Genomic DNA, 20,097 nt, shown 5'->3' on the forward strand with positions numbered 1-20,097 from the left:
TTTAGCCGGTAATACTTCTACACTTTTAATGCAGGATTTTTACTTGTAATGAAGTGTTTTTACATCGTGTTATTGATACATCTTAGTACTTCTTCCAACACTGCAGGTCACAGAATCTGATGGGTCACGAAATACAATGTAACACCGGCCCTGACTATGGTGGTACCCAAGGCGAGATTTTAGATTGGAGCAAAATAGATGATTAAATAATACACAAAATAAATTATAATTAAGCAGTAAAATGTTAATAAAATATAATACAACAAACCACACGTACATTAAAGTTATACACATGTTTTATTTGAGGTGACAGAGGTCCATCAGTCCTTTTTAAACACATTTTACAGACACGTGCAAGGTTACATACAGTGCTTCATATGGGATCAGGCTTTTGACTCTTATTATAACTTGTTTTGTTCTTGGTTTAATAATCTCACAAAATGTTATTTTGTGATAAAAATGAAAACTATCTAATTACAGTTGGGTTTCTTTAGCTTCTGAGAGTCTTTCTGGCATTAACATTTGCTCCACATTATAATATAACACTCCCTTAAACTCTCTTTTTTTAAAAATCTGCCTGTTTATTATTTATTTGCTCAATTTGTACAAATACACACTTCTCATCCAAAAACTTCAAATCTAATTCCAATATGAGACATTGCAAAATTCAGCATTAAAGCCACCAGCTGGCTTTTTAATTGTCATTTCACATGCTATATATATATATACTAAATTGAAGAACAGACCTGAGTTATTTAAAAAATATCTTAGTTTATCTCCTATAAGGTTTTTATGAGAAAGAATATCTTGAATTACCAAACTGGTTAAGGGGATTTGGTGGGAGTAAGTCTATATTCTATCTAAAATATTCATATTTATTTAATATAGTATTTTAAACCTATGGTATTCATATAGGAATTACATGTGGGCCATTCAGTTTGGCTGCGTTGAATGCTAAATATGTTTATATTTATTATGTAGTTATTTTTTATTTTCTGTACATTTGAAAGGAAAGTAAAATTCAGAGACATAAAGTGTCAAATCTCATCAGAATCAACAACTGTGCAGAAAGGTTTTTTTATTCAAAATCATATAAATACATTCCAATCAACTAAAACGTAAAAACTTTCATTTTAAAATTCACTTTATTCATTTCATAGAGGTTATAAGGCTCGGATGCCTGTTCGAACTGGACGATTTAGTGGTCAGCTTGCGAGCAAAGAGTCACCAAACACGTTTCCGTATGAGGTTTTGAGAAAATGAACGTAGTTCTGCAGACTGCGGTTCGTAGCGTCCGACTGCTCCAGTCTGTCCTTCAGGTTCTGCAGCTGACTCTGGAAACGACGCTCCATCTGAAGAACAGAAACACACAGAAACAAAACATCTGTAAGATTTTTAATTTCCCTTTTTTCAGCTCTTCAACGTTTGTTTGTGGGCCACAGATTCACACGTGTGTCCAACATGAGAACCAGTGGATAACAGATAAGTTTATATATTCATTTCTCCACTAATTTAATCCTGTTCAGAGTTTGAATCTGTCTAAACAGTCACTGACTAGTAATGGAAGCATTTTGCAGAGATGCACAGTGACGTACCTCCTGCTTGCTTCGCTGCAGTTGACTCATCTCTGATTTGGCTCGGCTCAGCTGACTCTGCAGGTCCAACGCTTTCGACTGAGACGCTCTCTCTTTGGCCAAAACTCTCTGCATGCTGTCGTCCACCTGCGGGGCCGATATTAAACGATAAGTTAGCAGTTTTTCAAATCGGTCTTCAAACAAGAGTCAGGTGCCCGTTTGTGTATCGACACAGAATAATTACAGAAAGCAAAAACTGTTTCAATGTACATCCTGTACGTAAACGTGCATGTGAGTAATTATTGTGGCCTTTTGCAGATTTGTATAAACGTGACACAAAGGTTTGAACTCTGTTTTCTTGTTGCTCCTCATTTCTGATCATCTCTCTACTGTCAGCTGTCTACTGGAGCCAGAAAATGCTCCAAAAATAATTTTAAAAGTTTTAAAAGCAACGCATTTTAAGGTATTTAAGGGGTCATGATAACATGACTTCAGGCCTTTTCTGCATTGACAAAATACAAGCAGGATGAATAGTGGAGGAAATGAAAAGGGAAGGGGAAAGGGCCCAGACAGTAGCAGGTATAACAGAATCCAAACATGTGTAAACCATCAGACTGACAATATCCTATACTATATCTCAGCAGCTGCTCTGTCACTCTTAAGATTTGAATCAGGTAAAGATGTGACTTCATAGTTTCAGACCTGTCGCTGTGCGTCATCCAGAGTATGTTGCAGCTTCCTGGACAGGACGTTGCACTCGCAGACCTTCTCCTCCAGCTGCTGTTGAACACTGCGGATGGTCGCTTCCTTTGCAATGAGAGTGTCAGACATCTCTTTGTTTTCTACCTTGAAGTCCTCCAACTTCCTTCACAAGCAGACAAATCAACAGAAAATGTAAACACGTCTGTGATTATTTCAAATCACAGAAGTGTTTTGATGCTCCAGCGATCGATTTGCAACCGATAAAAGTACACTACCTCTCTAAGTTGTACATTTTCTCTTTGTGAACGTTGTTCTCCTCCTGCAGCAGCGTGTTCCTCTGCTGAAACATCTCCAGCTGAGAGCCCTGCTGCTCCACCTGTGGATGAACACAATCAACAGATAACACAGTGTCAGTCATGATAGAAATCCACCTCCGCTGACCATCCAGGAGTCTAAAACGCTGACCGTATAATCCCAACGTCCAGTTCAATTTATTTATTCATATAGCACCAAATCATAACAAAAGTAATCTCAGGGCACTTTTCACATAGAGCAGGTCTGGACTGGACTCTTTAATTTACAGAGACTCAATATTCCCCCCATGAGCAGCACTTGGCGACAGCGGAAAGGAAAAACTCCCCTTTAACTGGAAGAAACCTCAAGCAGAACTGGACTCTAGGTGGGCGGCCATCTGCCTCCACCGGTTGGGTTGAGAGAGAAAGAAAGAGGGAAGGAGAGAGACAGAGAGAACCATAATAACAACATAAATAACAATAACAACAATAATAATAATAGAAATATGACTAGTAATAGTAATACCCCAGAGTCCAGCATGTTAAAAGCTGCACATCCTATCAACTCTCACATTTCTCATTTCACGCAACGGTGCAGTGACAAAACAAAAGAACCGGTCATTAACACATTAAACACACCTGACACAGGACTGAACACAACCTCCATCCACAGCAGTAGAACAGGTCAACAACTTCACATGTTTTGGACCCACTTTAGACAGTAAACCCAGCTTTGATTGATTGATTCCAAACCATCCTGCTGTACTGTTCCCCCTGTTTCTTTATCACGTTAGACATCTCCGACAACAACAACAACAACAACAAAAAACTTACCAGGATCACACATGCTGACGTGCGTCTCAAACCCCTCGTGTTTTACAGAAGCGTAATGTGCACAGATAGCTGTTTATATCACACAAATATCCTGCTGTATATATGTATAAGCCTTTCAATCAAGGCTCCCAGTCTGTCTGTGAGCTGCCTGTTTCACTACAGGTTCCCCTCACTCGCTACGGTGGGCGGGGAAATAAAATCAATGAATCAATTAATACAAACACTGTCGATTTCTTCCCGCGGAGCCGACATGAAAACTATTTTTTTCAGTCAATTTCTGCTGTCAGTCAGTCTGGTGGAGGCAGTTTGTCCGGCTGCTGTCCTCTCAGCTGAACGCAGGTCGGAGTTGGTGTAGATTAAACAGTTAAAATGCTCACGTCTCACTTCATATGTGGATTCCCAGTGAGGGTGAGTGAGTGTAAAGGAAAGGGATGCGCTGGATTTATAACACAAGACAAAACGAGGTCATCATTGCGAAACGGAGCGCGGCACAATAATCATTTTATCTCGATTATCTTGTTTTCATAATCGTTTGAAGCCAAAATCGTAATTGAAAATAACAGAGGACTTTGAAAAGGAGAAGAGCTCAGTTTGGCAGAAGTTCTGTCCCTTCTGCCATAGCAACACTGAACAACCTGCTCGCTGACTCATCTGTGGGTGTGCGTGCAGATACGTGTGTTGGGATACAGGCGGGAGGAACGAGAGGTTTATAACAGCTGTCAGTACCTTGTGTCTAACTTCAGAGAGGGTGGCGCTATGCTCTACGTTCCTCCTCTTGTGGACGTCGGCCTCCTCCTGGACGTCTCGCAGCTGCTGCTCGGCCCTCCTCAGTTTGTCGGGCAGCGTCTCGAGTCCTCTGAGTCGGTCCAGCAGCTCCCTCTTCACCTGGTCCTTCTCCCTCTCCAGGCTCACCGTCACCTCCCGCGCCTCCTTCTGCGTCGCCTCCAGCTTCAGGCAGCACTCCTCCGATTCCAGACGAGCCTGCTGGACCTGCACAAGACAGGAAACAGCAAACTTCAAGTGTCTCTGTGTTTCCATGTAGAGATTATTATTTCTTAATGTGTGCAGATAGACATGCATGGATAAATACCATAAAAGCTCTTTTTCTTTTGTGATTTGAGTGTATTAAACCTTTAAAGAGTGAAAAGTATAATATATGTATAAAAGGTCCGACTCATTGGCTGACACAGTATGGGGTTTTTTGTTGTTTTTTTTTTACATACAAAAGCACATAAATCATGCAGATTTTTAGCTAAGATAATTTTTTTTTTTAGGGGTATAACAGTGATTCCCAACTGGTGGGTCGCAGTCCAAAAGTGGACCCGGGGCTCATTCTGAGCTTTTGGGTCAAAAAATTCACTTTTAAATATATCACAAATTTCTGGAGCAACATTTTTTATTTTAAAGAACCATTTCCTGCTTCCTATTTAGCAGCGGCACTACAACCTGCAACTTTACAGTGAAGTTCGTGGGTCACATGACCGTCGCCTTGCACGTCTGTTGACTGTAGTGCGCTTTTCAGAGACGGAGAAGACTTGGTTTTACTACACTGAACAAAAAAAAAAGAAGAAGAAGAGAAAAATATTTTATGCAGTGAAGTTCTGAAAAGCTTGAAAGCAACTTTTCTTCTCTTTATCATTTGCAGCTGCAGTCGTTGTGCTTCTTTGTATTTGTCTTGTTTACATGTTATAACTGCTGTTGCAAAGCTCCTAATGTTTTTAAATGTTTTTTTTGTCTTGCTGTAATACTTCATATCTGATTGAGCTTTAAGCCTCAGTTGTACTTCAGTTATCTCAGTTTTCAGGTGGTGAAGCTGCAGCAGTGGTTAACTCTGCCTCCTCCGCTGACAGGAGAGATGGATGGACGGGTGTGAAGATGGTCAATGTGTGAACCGTGACCTGATGTCTGAGGGTAAAATCTGGACCCTGACGTTAGACTGAGGTTAGTCAGGAACTAGTCTCTCTGTACCTTCTTCTTGTATTTCTCCACCAGGTTTTCATGCTTTTTGATGGTTGATTTCAGCCGCCTGGCTTCAGACTGCAAACCTCTGAGCTTCTCCTCAGACGACGTCAACTGGACCTAAATATGATGCATGTTTATAATAAATGTCACCATAAAACACAAGAATTATGACATGACTCCACATTTCATAATTACGCAAAGTATTATAATACTGCAATTATATTAATAACAAAAAAAGAGCTCTAATAGTGATAATAAGTAATAACAGCAGAAGAAAAAGCAGTGAAATACCAGAAATGAAGATAATTTCAACAAGATTTTGTGTAATAACCACATACGCTTTCTAAAAACAGCCGATTCTTCTCATATATATAAATAAGGAGCTACTGTTTGTTGATGTAGATTTGTATGAAGGTACCGTGAGTCTTTGGTTGTCCAGCTTGGTGGAGGCGTTTTCAGCGCTGACGTGTTGAAACTGATCCCTGAGCTCCTCCCTCTCCGTCCGACTCTTGTCCTCCGCCGAGCGAAGCTGGGAGCTCAGCTCGGCCACCTGCCTGTGAGGGCGGCAGGAACGTAAAGACTGTGTTATGTTGTCATCACAGTCCCCAAAAATCACTTTATAGTCACATTATTCCGGTTTTTCTAAACCGTTTTACTGCAATGAATTTAATGACATTGAAAATTTGTTGTGTTTTACTCTCACAGCGATCGTTTTAACCTCCTCATTTTTTGTCTTTTCTTTAAAACTGGTTTAGTTCATTTAATTGTTTATTTGTTGTATGAATTACAGAATCAAAATAAATGTATCACACTTTCTCTGACCTTCTTTGTCTGGTAAATGTAAACATTTAATGATATTTTAGAAATTCAATGAAACTACAGTGGAAATTTAGGCTTCGCTTTGCAGACTTTTCTCTTTGCTTTTTATTAAATTAAATTTAGGCTTTTTATTCATATCATGCAGTGCAATTTTTATTCTTCTGTTTTACTCGTCTCGTCTATACTCGTCTATTCTATTTCAGCTTGTTTTTATTTTCTATTTAACTTTTTAAACTTCTATTTAAATGTGTCTTTTTTATGATGTCTTGGGTTTCTTTCACATTTTTGCATTTATGCCTTTTATGTTTTATGCAAAACACTTTGATTTGCCTTGTTGTTGAAAAGGTGCTATTCAAATAAACTTGCCTCGCCTTCACAATAACAAAATATTGACATATACGATAATGACTCTACTACTGTTATCTGTACTGTTAGTGATGTGATGCGCTAGCGATGTGTTAAAGCATCAAACTGGACTGAATGCGCACTCACAATTTGAGAGCAGATACTTCTTCTTCTAGCTGTCCTTTAGCTGTCGCCTCTTTAGAGTGGCGGAGGCACCAGTCGCTGGATGTGGACAGAGCTTGAGCCAGCTGGGTTTCCTGAAAGATAAAACACAAACACACGCACACACACACACACACACACACACACACACACACACACACACACACACACACACACACACACGCACACACACACACACACACACACCGTCTTATTATTATTGTTCATGTTTTAGCCTTTTAAGAAATTAATTTAAATTTTGAGGAAGTCTGTCCAGTCTGTACTGCAGCCTGCTGTATGTCGTAAACAAGCTCAGCCACTCTGCAGCTTCACCTCTGTGTTTGCTGCTGGTTGAATGTTTGACTAGAATTCTGCCACTGAAGCAAAAAGGCCGGCTGGACTTCCTTTGAACTTGATTTGCATAAAAGCCAATGATCAGACGAGGAGCCGTCACTGCTGCACACCGCAGTGTCTGTGGATGATCCTGAATAACAACGACTTTATAGAAAGACATGATGTGTGTAATATTTTAATGCTGTGTGAAGCAGAGAACTCAGAGGGAAAATATGTTTGTTTATAACATATAATGCGAAGAAACCTTTTATTAGATGGTAAAAAACTTTTTTTTTTTACCACCATTTACCAAAAGTCCAACTGAAATCACATTTAATCATCTCTCTTCAAAAATAATGTCAGCATATTTGTATTCAGTGTATTGTTAATAGTTTTGCATTATTAGAATGAAGAAAAAAGGTCTTCAGGAAAATATCAGAAATGTTTTTTTTTGTGTCGGTGTCTGTGTTTGATTGACAGCAGCTGGCAGGCTACCAGTGTTAACCTGTACAGAGAAGAGACAAAGTAAACAAACTGCTGTAGCTACAAGTCAGACAGACGGCATGTCGCTAACAGAGATTTTGAAGAGCAACGACCAAACCAGCATCTAACGTGTCCGAAGCGACGTTTGTTTAGATGCTAGTTTAATGCTAATTAGATATCTTTCCCCACACTTCTCCCCAGTGAGTGTTTGTTAGGCTGCAGGGCGACACGTGTGTTCATGTTTGAAAGTTAGATAAGAAGGAGACTTTAGCAGGTTGTTGTTCAGAGTCTGTGGCTCTTGTGTTGTGTAGCAGGATGCAATCAGGCTCAGTGTGACTTTAAGCAAGATTTGATTTGCTGTATCGACTCCAGTAACATAGATTAATAACATAACGGTATTTCATCAAATTAATAAAACTAGGGGGCACCATCATGAATTTCAAAAATAAATTTCCCCCTTTTAGTTTCAGATTTTTTTCCAAAGGAGAACACGGGACAAGTGATTTATGAAGCAGATATGTTGCTGTAGTAGTTGGACATTAAGACAATAATAAACAGCCACTGTTAAATTATTACAATGTAGAGTAACATATTGGCTGTTGATGGATCTAACAAGCACTTGTCATGTTACAGGAGAGTACCTCTGCTCTAAACAAACCTTCTCCTGCAGTTTGGCGGCGAGCTGCCTGGCCGATTCCTCGGCTCGCTCGGCCTGCTGGGTCAGCAGGGCCAGGGCCTCCCGGTCTTGCTGGTCGTGCTCCTGGTCCTCCTCCTTCCTCTGCTGCTGCTTCACAGTCTGCAGCTCCTTCTGCAGAGCCTGGAGCTCCTTGTACTGTTGGTCGTAGCTCTGCTGCATCCTCTGCTCCACACAAACATTCACAAACCACGTTTAAGATGTAATGAAGATACGTTATTTATAATTTGTAGACTGATTCTCTTCAGTTTCTTCAGTTACAACAGAGACCCAGTTCTTATAAAATAAAAATATCACCGTCTTATTTCTTTGGTAAAATATGGAAGTAAATCATTGCCATAATAATTTGAATTATGTCAACAACTGAACACCAAATTTTGAAATTTAATCACTTCTGAATTTATTGAACTGAAATATTTGACTTTGAAAACAATCTTTCTGAATTGATATGGTCACAATACTTACTTTCAAGTTGTGCAATTTCAAAAACTTAATTCCCAGTATATATTTATTTTAGGGTTCTCAAATTCAGAAAGTGTCTGATAATCAAAAACTATATTTAAGTTGCTCTTTTTCAATAAGCTCAATTCAGATCTAAAAATTCAAGTCTCAGGTTGCTCAAACACACTTGGTCAAATTCAGACGCTAAAATTCAAGATATGAAATTCAGACCTGAACATGAGGAGCACAAAAGAAAAGCAATCGAGCCTGAACGCAGTCGATCCGAGCTCTGGCCTATTGGCTTACCAAACGTCACTGGGTGCATTTCACACCAACTGGTAGCGATGGCAGAGATTTTAGCCACGCTAAAAATATTTTTGTCCTCAGATTGCTGTCATTTCTTTAAGTTTTGACATTTTTCCAGGTGAGAAAGCAACCATTTAGATCAGTTTATCCAAATAACGCCTATTTGAAAATTTGCTCCACCGTTTTTGGAGATATGAGGAGCCAGGAATTTGGGTAAACTAGTCCTTTAAGGATTAGGGTTTATAGCCCACATCTGAAATTTGTTGCGACACCGACGGTAGCGCTCATTTCAAACGGTCAGTATGATGTGCTGATGTATGTGCGTTTTTCTGTATTTTCTTTATGTTCACAAACCTGAATCTGAGCATTCAGATGTCTTTTTTCAGTCTCTGCTCTGCTCAGCTGAGACTCCAGATGGTCGCGGGTGGACTCCAGAATTTTTGAAAGCTCCTCTGTCGTCTTTACATTTTCCTGCAACGACAGAATGAAGCAGAGGATGAATGGGATCACCTTTACTGTACATGAACCGGTAAATGACCGTGTGAGAAATATCAAACTTTTTCTACCAAGCTTTATGTTTAAATACAGGTAAGGTTTTAACCTTTTCAAAATCCAAATGCTTAGCAAGCTTGAAAGCCTCTTTCTCTTTGTTGGTGAATTTGGCTAAAAGTCGCTGTAAGAGAAGAAAAAAACAACATCAGATGTTATTTGGCAGCAAAACAACACTGTATGTGACCTGGTGATAGTTACTCACAGTGTTCTCTGCTTCACTGTCGGCCAATCTAATCTTCAAGGCATCTTTCTGTTCTGACCACACCAGCGATTCTCTCTGTCGACAACACAGCATTTTAAACAAACAGTCAGAAGAGAATTATTGCATGTTGACACTGAGTTTTTCTTTGGCGCGTAAACTTCCCGTACCTCGTGTTCACTCCACTCTCTGAGGAGCTCTCGAAGGCTGTGGTTCGTGTGGTCAAACATCTCTATCTTCTCTATCAACAACTCCTGCTGCCGTCTGAGTGAAGCTGTGTGTAGCTTAGATAGCCGCTTGTCCTAAAAAAAGTGATCGAAAATAAAGAAACGTGATCATCCATCCTGCATTTATTCATCATCTTTCTGACCAGCTGTGTTCTCAAAATGATGACCTGGTGGACCGGTGTCTGATTACCTTAGCAAGGCTGTCGATAGTTTCCTTCAGGGCTGTCAGCTGATTGGCTACCGCTACGCCATCGATCTCTGCTTCTACGAGCGCTCTCAGGAGCACATCCACCTTTCTGCCTTCAGCTCCAGCATCCGCCCTGAAAGCAAGAGAAGAAGAGACATTTCAGTCTTTACAGACATCTACAAGGATGATATGAAGCACTACCTGTGTTTCAGCTGTCATCACATATGGAGTGTTTGCAACCTGCACTTTTTCGGTTGGTTGGAGCAGAAAAGCATCTCTTCCACACAAAGAGTTGGTGTTTCATCTTTATAAATGACAAAGCATTTAAACCCAACAGTGCGTTTTACCACAATCAGAAGGTTTTATGTCATACAGCTGTTCTCAAAGAGAAACTGCAGCGCTCAAATAAAACAGCACATTTACAACTGTTTTTCAAAGAGTGAACATAAAGCACATGTCCAGTAACAATTTATCAAACACACTGTATTGCTTTCTGGTCTATTTGCAGCAACAGGTGATAAATAAATCTATGTTTGTGCCTCATCTGTGACAGATTTCTCCCTGTATGATGTTTAACGACAATGAGAAACAGTGACCCAGGAGAGTAGCCCTTGCTTTTTTAATTTTGAGGGGACCTGACATATATCACTGCTACAATAGTTGCAGCTGTTAAAACTGTCTGGATGGGATTTCTTGTTGTCTAAATTTGGGCTGTTAACCACCTAAAGATAACGAAATGTCTCCAGAAATGAAAAGTAGATCATCTAAAGTCGTTTTGAACTCTAAGACATTAATACAAAGCTTTGTAGTTTCCCAGCTGCCGAAGCGTCTCTTACTTCTTTGATCGACGGTTGCTTTCTTGCTCTCTGAGCAGGACGCTGAGGTTTTTAGATACTGCATCCAGCTCTTCTTCCTGCTCCTCTGCGTCACGCTGGAGGCCAGTCCCACCTTCTGACTGATGCTGAACTCTGCTCCTCTGGTTATAAAGACACAAACAAAGAGAACCCATGTTCAATGAACACACACAAATAAGGCTGAACTTGATTGAAGGATTTTTCAATAAAGTGTAGATATCTGTGCTGAGCTCTGCAATTAAACCAGGTGCTGGAATATTTTCTTACATGAAAAGATTCAAGTTATGAAGAAGGGTTGCAACTTATGATTATTTTCATTATCCATTAATATGCTGATTTATTTTCCTTATAAATCAATGAAGCGTTTGTCTATAAAATGTGAGAAAATTGTAAAAAATGTCCGTAATTATTTCTTAGAGCCCACGGTGACGTCTTCAAACGTCTTGTTTGATCTAATTAACAGACCAAACTCCCCCCAAAAATTCATTTACCATCATGTATGACACAGAAAAGCTTCAATCTTTACATTTGAGACGCTGCAACAAGCAAATATTTGGCATTTTTGTTTAAAAAATGAGTGTGTTTAAACGCACACCGGTATCCTGGTTATGATCAGGTTTTTGGAGTATCCCGGTTAGGTGTAGAGCACGTACAAACACCATATCCTGGTTTCAGAAACCTTTTAAGAAACCTGGATATGATACCTGGAATACTCCAATAGAAACTGTGACATACTGTAGAAACACCTCATGCAGGTGTCTAAACATTCTCTGTTGGTAGAGAAATGAGTGACTGAGATGAGGAAACAGGGAGCTGAATGACCACGTTTCTCATGTTCAATGTAAACACCATCTCCAGGATTCTCTTGTGTATGGAAACGCTGTCAATCATTAAAACAATTATTAAATTATCAAAATAGTCGACGATTGTCTATCGCTAATTGTTGAAGCACTATTCTGAAGTATTCAAAGTGCTACCAATAAAATGTGCTGTGTATCAGTGTATATTTTTCATTTCATTCAGTTGGAGCTTTAAAATCCTTTAAATTTTTTTGGTAACTTTTTAGGTGCTTAATTATTTGCAAAATATGCAATCACTCTGCTAAAGTGCTGCAACAACATTCACTGAATTAGGTGATTCCCTGCCCATCATCAGTCTGTCTATTTTACTGCAGGGTTTCTCACAGGAGTCAATTATCTGCTCGGTGTGTTGCACTTAAAAATAAAATTAGCATTCTTATTCTTTATTACATTCAATTTGGTTTGTATTTTATTAAGTACTTTCAGCACTAAGTGTAAAATACTTCTCTAACAGTGAAATCTTGTCAAAGAAGCTTTGTGTGTATGTGTGTGTTCAGTAGCATATTTGTTGGTTTTGATTGAAAGTATAGCATGACAGTGAGAGATAAACACTATAAAGAGACCTGACACATGTATGAACCCACATCTCTTCTGGAGGACAGTATTCCTGGAGGAATCCAAGGCGCCCGACTCTTTGACCTCCCTCCTTCTCCCTTCGCCTGGGCATCTTTTGTCCTGTTCTGCAGGGAAAAAAAGAGGAATTCACAAGTAAAATATCATCTTCCAATCTTTATAATTTAGTCTATTTAATTGTAAACTATTGCTTGGTTTTAGCGTGTTAAAGGGGAACAATTACAATGTGCTGTGAAGAAGCTAACACATCAGTACTTGAAGGATAGGTTCACAATTTTACAAGTGTGTCTTAAACCAGCAGTCAGGTGTCCGTATGAACAGTGAAAGAGGTTTTCCTCGCTGTAATCATTCCTCCTGTTCATACTGGATATTAAAAGATCCTTCCAATGTACTTTCAATGGAAGTGATGGAGGCCAAAACCACAGTGTGTCCACACAGTCATTTAAAAGTTGATGTGAAGCTTATATGAGGCTTCATCAGTCTGAGTTAGTCATATCAAGTGGATATCTGACACATTTACAGTCTTTTTAGCATGAAATTCCCTCTTTGTGTTTCCTCGGACAGTGTTTCCCTGTTGAGCTGCGGTGGAAGTATAGTAACAAAAAGAGGGACTTTGGCACTAAAAAGACTGTGACGTTGAAAGATATCTACTTGATTTGGCTTATTAGGACAGCTGAAGCTTCATATTAGCTTCAGATAAACTTTTAAATACATTTTTTGCACAAAAGTGCATTATGAAGGGATCTTCTAATGGTCAGTATGAACAGGAGGAATGATTACAGCAAGAAAAACATGTTTCAATGTTTATTTGGGCTCTTGACAGTTGTTTTAAGACAGACCTGAAATATTCTGAACCTGTCCTTTAAGACAGGTGATGCATTTCACACATTTGTTTACATTTTACATTACAAACGTACTATGCATGTGGGATATTTAAAATGTCAATCAAAAAGTGACCTATGACAACGTAACATAGTATTTCCACTTTAATGAACCAGTGTAACTCATGGTGTAACTGTGTTGTTTACCTGCGGGGTCTTGCTGGGACTCCTTCTCATATGAACGTGTACAGGTGTGGTCTCCGGTACATGGACATGAACCGGCGGTGGCGGCGGTGAATCCCGGGTTTTCATTCTTCCCCCAACGTTAAAACTGCCCTCAGAACGCTTTTAGGGCCAATAAATGCCCGAAACAATGAATATAAACAAACGACAGCTCATTATTAGCGTGTTAAGTTACATGTTCCCAAGATAAATCTCTACTTGTGTCTGCGTGGAACGGACGGTTGTTTGGGGAACGACAAACGAGCCCGCTGATTGGCTCGTTTGCAAGATCTCGTTCTGTGATTGGTGGAAGGGAATTTTTGATAAGCGTTGCCCGTGGTTACCATAGAAAGTAACGGTTAATGTTTAAATCGACTGTTAAAAACGCATTTAGCTTATAAAGCTATTTCCTTTAAAAAAAAAAGAGAGAGAATTTAATTTTCAAACGAAAGACTTTCTGTCCGTCTTACTATTGTTTTTTTTTATTAGAAAAATACCAAAAAAAGAAAGAAAATAAAAACACAAAAATTAATCTCAAAATGACGGTGACACCACTAAAATGTATTTTGTAGTTGAAATGAGACTAATGTAAAGCTTAAATTCATTTTAATGGTTTAGTTATGTAACTGTTCAGTACGCAGTTAAAAAGTAGGAAATGGTTGAGATGACTGTATTTCCTGTTTTTCTGCACGGCACTTCCGAATATTCGCTATTAGTCGCTGCCTAAGTTCACTAATCACCATAATAGCGGTATATACATATCCAACAAGTCTGTACTTCGACGAGTTAAAGGCGAAACTGTTGAATCTTGGGTATTTTCGATTGGTATTTCGATAACCAAACGGCACTGATCGATGTTTCAGTCGACGCGCTGTCTCGGGTAAAAACAAAGCTAGTTAGTTTGCAGGTCCATGTGCGTGCAATGAGATGCAAACGGGGCCTGCTGCTGCTCGTAAAGCAGCTGGAGAGGTTCATAATAATCCAGTACATTTCCTTTGTACTGCTGTTTTACCCTGCTGCATACCGGCCCGGTGAGGCGTGTGCTACCGGGACCAGCGCCGACACGCTGCTGCTGTGCAGGGCGTGCGGACACGAGCTGGCTGTCGGGACGGACATCCACTTCGTCCCCAGCCGGTTGGCGCTCTCCAGCCGCAACGACACGCTGCTCGGGGGCCGGAGGGTTAATGTCCAGCTTTTCGAAAACCCCCACGGACACCGGTTTGAGGTGATCACGTTCAGAAAAGCGGACGTTACCCAGCACTGGCCGGCAGATAAGCGCTTCTCCTGGTTCCCGGGCTATTCATGGACGGTGGCCACCTGTCCTCGGTGTAATTCTCATTTAGGTGGGTATAAACCCGTAAACATCCTGAAGTACAGTACACATCTTCAGAAACTTTCAAACTTATAAACAAGTTTGCGTAAACTTAAAAGTTTCAAGAACTTTTAGGTTAAGTCGTGTGTACTCTGCTATGACACATCACTTCTACAATTAAGACATAACGCAAAACAAATCTATGAAAGCCTTTTCGGCCACATGCCATTTTTTCCCAAATATTCATAATCATGACAAAGCATAAAAAACTCTTAGAGTCATTCTTTCTTATAAAATACTCGTATCTATATTTAAATTTGATATAATCCGGATGTAGTATATCCCAATTAAAACTAACTGTCTCAATTATGGAGAAATACTTTAAATATTGAGCCAAAAATAATTTGAAGTCAAAGGGCTCAAAAGTTTGCCACATTAAATTAACTGTGGAAAAGTATTCTTATGAAATACTTTCATGTAGAGCTGAAACTATTATCAGCAGATTGACAGAGCATCAATCAGTTACATTTTTGAAACTATTTGCTGGTTTTCTTCACATTTAATAATAGTAATATGAATATTTTGCAGTTTAGGACTGTTAGTCGGACAAAATAGAAATTTTAATATGTAATAATTTATTTTTTTTACCAAGATATTGTGTAGTAAGTTCATTGGAGCAAGTAATAAATAAATCAAGTAATAATAAATTATTACTTGCTTACTATGTTGTTACTAATAACTTCAGTGTTAAATCAGTCTACATAAAGATTTTAATCTCAAATTATGCACATTCATGTAATTTAGTTTTATGAAATACTATTAGTGTGTATCATATTGACATCCAGTATTTGGCATCACATAATTTACAAGCAAAATAGAGGAAAATTATACTCGCCGAACAAGCTTTCTTTGTAATCCCATTCTACAGACTTTCCACTTGAGTTTAGAGACCCTGTTTCGCATTGCTTTAAGTGATATATAGTGTGGTGCCCATTAAAACATCTTAACATGTGTTTTAGCTATTGATTTGTTTCTTTCTCACTCCAGGTTGGGCCTTCCAGCCCATCGATTGGCCAGACACGATCACAAAAACCAGATTTGAGGAGTCGGAGCACACCTTCCTGGCTTTAATCACCCATCAACTGTTAAGAGAAGATTTTGCCTCGAGCCTGCTCATAACCCCAAAATCCTTTGTGAGCTGATGTGCGTTGACTGTACGATTTAACCCAGGCGCCTTTGCTGCTACCTAAATCTATTTTTTAAATAAATTTCTATGCACCTACTTGGTTTGAAGACTCCCACACATGTATACACAGTAAGTTTTATTATTGTAACAAAGCAAGTTGTACACCTCAAATTTAAAACAGTTTCTTCCCCCCCCAGCGGAAAAGGAAAGTGTGATTAAATGTAAATTCTGTGAGATAACAGGTTTGTTTTTTTTTTTAAACCCATGAAGCAGTGGGGGCCAAAATTTACAAGCTTGTTTTTTTTTCCATTTTGTTCTTTATTAGAAATGTCATTCAATTTTCATGGATATCTGTAAAACAATACAATGAAAAAAAAAAAAAAAGTCCCATAGAAATGGTGTCAAAATAACCACTCTCCCCAATAGCCAACATACTCCTGCCCCTCCCCAGCTTACCCCACCCCCCTCCCCCTAAACATTACAAGTCAAAGGAATGAGCTGGTACTTGTTAACCACATAGGGGAAAATAACAGTTTTTTCAAGGGATCAAACGCCCAACTGAAAAAAAAAGGAAAAAAAAAAAATTATGGTAAAAAAAAAAAAAAAAAAAAATAGAGGTCTGCTAGAGCTAGGTCACTACACCATGGCTTTAGTCAATTTACCACACAACCTTTAACAGGAGGAAATATGTGTGAATTGTCTTCAAATTCTACTCAGGATGCCGTGCTGATTCTATTTTTATACTTTTTTTATTATTATTTTTTGAGATGACTTTGGGGGATGGTACTCACAATTCAGGGCAAAGTGCCATTGGCCTTAGATGAGTCAAAGGAGAACATAACATGGCACCAACAGGTGAAGAGGCTTCAGAATGTAAAATGAAGCACACACGGATTTAAAAAAAAAAAAAAAAAAAAAAAAAAAAGTTTAAAAAAAAAAGTAAAACCTTTGCTCCCGAACATGAGTGGAAAAACAAAATAGGGAATAGAAGGTTGAGGGTTTGGGTAGGTGATGTTTTATCTTAGTCGTCTTCTCCCTCGTCATCCTGAAAGATCAAAGACAGACAGTCAGTGGATGTTGAAAACACAACTGCTGCAACACTACTTCTTTTCTTAACTTTGCTTTACCTCTCCATCTTCTCCATCATCCTCTTCATCCTCCTCTCCGTCTTCATCACCCTCCTCATCTATGTCCTCCAGACCCTCCTCGTCTTCTTCGTCATCCTCACCTTCACCCTCTTCATCATCCATGTCAGGAACCTATGGATGAGAATCACTTAGTGTTTGCTTTTCAGTTTAAAAACAGACAAAGTTAAGTGTCCTGCTTTGGTTGATCCTTAAAATAATTTCTGCCCACTGAGGGAAGTGAGAAGGTAGATAAACATGCCACAAGCAGAGCCACATCGACCAAAGTAGCAACCATTCAGTTTGCTGGCAGTTAACATACCAGGTAGTACTGCAGCGGGTTTGGCCAGATGTCGTCCTTGATGACCTCCCCAAGCTCATCAGCGCCGGCATCGGCGTGATCAGTGAACCAAGTGAAGAAGCTCTCTGGCTCTTCATGTTGCCTCTTCCTTCCTGCTTTGTTCTGTGTCTGGCTGGAGCGCTTGGTCAGGTCCTACGAACAAACGGAGGACAATTAAGTGTCAGGTTATTTAAAACTTCTCAGTATGCAACCTCTGGAGTTAGGTCAGGTCAGGCTGCTATAATGTCAGTTAAGAACCTAAGGCTTGCAAAGCAATTCTGGAAAAAAAGACGGGAACTCGATATATTAAGAAAAAACTAAACAAAAAAAAAAAAAAAGGTACATATGTGAAGTGGATTTTAAGAATGCTACATAACTGGTTACAGGTTGTTAAAAAAAAAAAAAGTTCCAGTTTACTTTACTGACAACACAAAAACTTAAAAAACACACACATACCTTTCCTGATTTCCATTTGATTTCTGTTGACTTTGAAGATGGGTCTCCGCTCTCGTTCAGATGGAATTCTTTGGAAAGTACTTTGTTTTCGAAGTACGGATTTTCATCGAAATACTGTAACACAGAATATACCCAGGTAAGAACACATACACAAAAACAACCTGCACCTCCTCCTTGTCATATGTGCAGCAAACAATACTTACAAAATCTATTCTGTAGCCTGACTTGATGTCTTCAAACTCTGTCACCTCCACTCGGCTCAGGTAATGAAGTGCTTCTTCATCTTCCTCCCCCAGTAGGGCAGATACTGTGGAAAAGATTTTGAAGATAAAACTTTAACTCCATATACGGTCGGAATCATACAAAAAAAAAAAGAAAAAAAGCTTTCATTATTTCCATTGGCCAGACTACAGCAACGTAGACCTAAAGTTGAATTGCTTACCTTGTGGATGGTTGACAAACGTGGTGACCCAGAAGTTGGGGATTTTGGCGATCAGTTCTGACCTCTTCTGAAAGAATGGCTGACGGAGTTTGTTGTATTTCTGTTCTACTTTGAGGATCTCCTCACTGGCTTGCTCGTTCAACCTGAGGGAGGAAAAAAAAAAAGGTTTTCATGCAAGCAAGTTCCCCTTTCTGTCAAAGATGTGCTAATCACCTGTAGTTTTCTGATGGACATAAAATCTCAGGCATACTTTAAAAACAACAACAACAAAAAAACAGTCTCTCACAACCCTGACTTAAATCAATGTCACAAATTTTCTTACCTGTCAATTTCATTTTGAACTTCGTCAATGTGTTCAATAGCTTCTTGCTGCTCTTTCTCTGCAGAGAAAAAATAACAAAAAACAAGATTTAATACAAATTAATTCTGTGACGAAGACAGATTTTTTTTAAAAATAAAAAAACGTATTTTTTTTAATCTAAACTGAAAACATAGCGTACCACCTCATGTCCACATACAAAATTAAGAAAATATAAATAAGTTTTGTTTTTTTCTTGCTAATCCGAAGTTGCTTTTAATACCCGCAACTAGTTTTTACTGTGATCTGAAAATCCACCGGAGCAGCAAGGGCGGTTTTGCGGCACTTTCGGTGTTTACAGCAGCTTAAGCCTCCGGTCCTCCGGAGGTTAGTGCACTGTGAACGGCCAATGGCAGCAGCTCTAGCGGCTCAGACACTCACCGTTTCCTGCCGGCTGCGACTGACGAGGCCGCGTGGTTTAAATGTGGGACATCTGACTGCACACACACACACGGAGCCGCGATAACGTGAGACACCAAGCGAGGACACACGCCAGAACAGACCCCAAACTGTCAAACTCCTGCTCATAAAAGGCCTGTATTCAGCTGCCTAAATACATAAAACAAGTGGCAGGTGGATTTAAATGCATCTTGATGACTAACAAAACATAACGTCGTCAGCTAGCGTTAGGTAACGTTACAACAACAACACTAGCTTGCTAAATGCTAACGCCTAACGTTAAATGAAACGGCCAACTTTTCCGGGTATTAAACTTCATAATTAATAAAGTAAGCATGAATTGCCAGATTTTAGGTCATATTACACCAGCACACTGAAGAATGATCCTCCAGCATCGCGCACGGCCACTCAGTCAGTATCCATCGACACAACTGGCCACGCTGATGATGCTAAATGAGCTAACATGGCCTCTCAGCACCGGTGTGAATTGAACAACAGCAGCGGCATGCTAACCAACGAGCTAGCTGCTGCGAGCTAAATGTGAATACACGCAGCAAAACACTGAGGTGAGCCACAAAGCAGGTCCCGGAGCGTTAAGCAAAATCAAAGCAACACACACAATAATTATTAACAATATTGCACCCCGGTGGTAGCAATGCAAATTATGTTAAGAGAAGAAAGTGAAAAATGGCGGTGAACGGTGAGGCCGCCATTCCCCTTACCGGAGGTTTCGTCCGCTCCGTCATGGTTCGAGTTCAGCTCCTTTTTACTCACTTTTGCCGCCGAGGCCGACATGTTTTCGCAAGCTGGGGTAACTTACAGACGTCTGAGAGAATAGCTGGTGGCTCTGAATCTGGTTTCTCCTTGAACAGGAGAACGTTAATTCGGCGTAAAGTTCAGCGTTCAGAAGCCAACAACGTGCTGCTTTCCGCACAATGTAGCTGCCGATGAGCGAGGAAGTCACAGCAACCGCCGCTCACGCGCTCCTTTCATTACGAACGCGCCTCGCCGAGTGGAGCAGAGACGAGCTCCGCCTC

The 20,097-nt window shown here is 39.7% G+C and overlaps 3 protein-coding genes across 5 annotated transcripts; 1 reads left to right on the forward strand and 2 right to left on the reverse strand.

The window, feature by feature from the left end:
- Positions 1 to 278: 278 nt before the first annotated feature.
- Positions 279 to 13,900, reverse strand: LOC121904723 (outer dense fiber protein 2-like). Of its 3 annotated transcripts, none has more exons than XM_042422605.1 (17): positions 13,429 to 13,898; positions 12,391 to 12,507; positions 10,950 to 11,089; positions 10,117 to 10,246; positions 9,870 to 10,001; positions 9,703 to 9,777; positions 9,550 to 9,621; positions 9,303 to 9,419; positions 8,166 to 8,366; positions 6,677 to 6,786; positions 5,784 to 5,919; positions 5,372 to 5,482; positions 4,130 to 4,393; positions 2,552 to 2,652; positions 2,277 to 2,439; positions 1,596 to 1,721; positions 279 to 1,352 (listed from the first exon to the last, which is right to left on the reverse strand). In XM_042422605.1, the coding sequence occupies exons 1-17, from the start codon at positions 13,531 to 13,533 to the stop codon at positions 1,206 to 1,208; spliced, it is 2,247 nt and encodes a 748-aa protein (XP_042278539.1). In that variant the 5' UTR covers positions 13,534 to 13,898; the 3' UTR covers positions 279 to 1,205. The 3 variants fall into 3 exon arrangements, with proteins under 3 accessions (XP_042278539.1, XP_042278540.1, XP_042278541.1); XM_042422606.1 differs by having other exon boundaries at positions 12,412 to 12,507; positions 13,429 to 13,896; XM_042422607.1 differs by lacking the exons at positions 279 to 1,352; positions 1,596 to 1,721 and having other exon boundaries at positions 2,331 to 2,435; positions 13,429 to 13,900.
- Positions 13,901 to 13,986: 86 nt separating this feature from the next.
- Positions 13,987 to 16,056, forward strand: si:ch211-51h9.7 (uncharacterized protein LOC558400 homolog). The gene is made up of 2 exons (XM_042422612.1): positions 13,987 to 14,786; positions 15,803 to 16,056. Exons 1-2 carry the CDS (start codon positions 14,366 to 14,368, stop codon positions 15,955 to 15,957), a joined length of 576 nt encoding a protein of 191 aa, XP_042278546.1. The 5' UTR covers positions 13,987 to 14,365; the 3' UTR covers positions 15,958 to 16,056.
- Positions 16,057 to 16,062: 6 nt separating this feature from the next.
- seta (SET nuclear proto-oncogene a) lies at positions 16,063 to 20,016 on the reverse strand. The gene is made up of 8 exons (XM_042422611.1): positions 19,783 to 20,016; positions 18,626 to 18,683; positions 18,304 to 18,446; positions 18,065 to 18,168; positions 17,862 to 17,975; positions 17,388 to 17,558; positions 17,069 to 17,200; positions 16,063 to 16,986 (listed from the first exon to the last, which is right to left on the reverse strand). Exons 1-8 carry the CDS (start codon positions 19,853 to 19,855, stop codon positions 16,963 to 16,965), a joined length of 819 nt encoding a protein of 272 aa, XP_042278545.1. The 5' UTR covers positions 19,856 to 20,016; the 3' UTR covers positions 16,063 to 16,962.
- Positions 20,017 to 20,097: the final 81 nt, after the last annotated feature.

The sequence above is a fragment of the Thunnus maccoyii genome, chromosome 9, assembly GCF_910596095.1.
Source record: "Thunnus maccoyii chromosome 9, fThuMac1.1, whole genome shotgun sequence".
NCBI lineage: Eukaryota > Metazoa > Chordata > Actinopteri > Scombriformes > Scombridae > Thunnus > Thunnus maccoyii.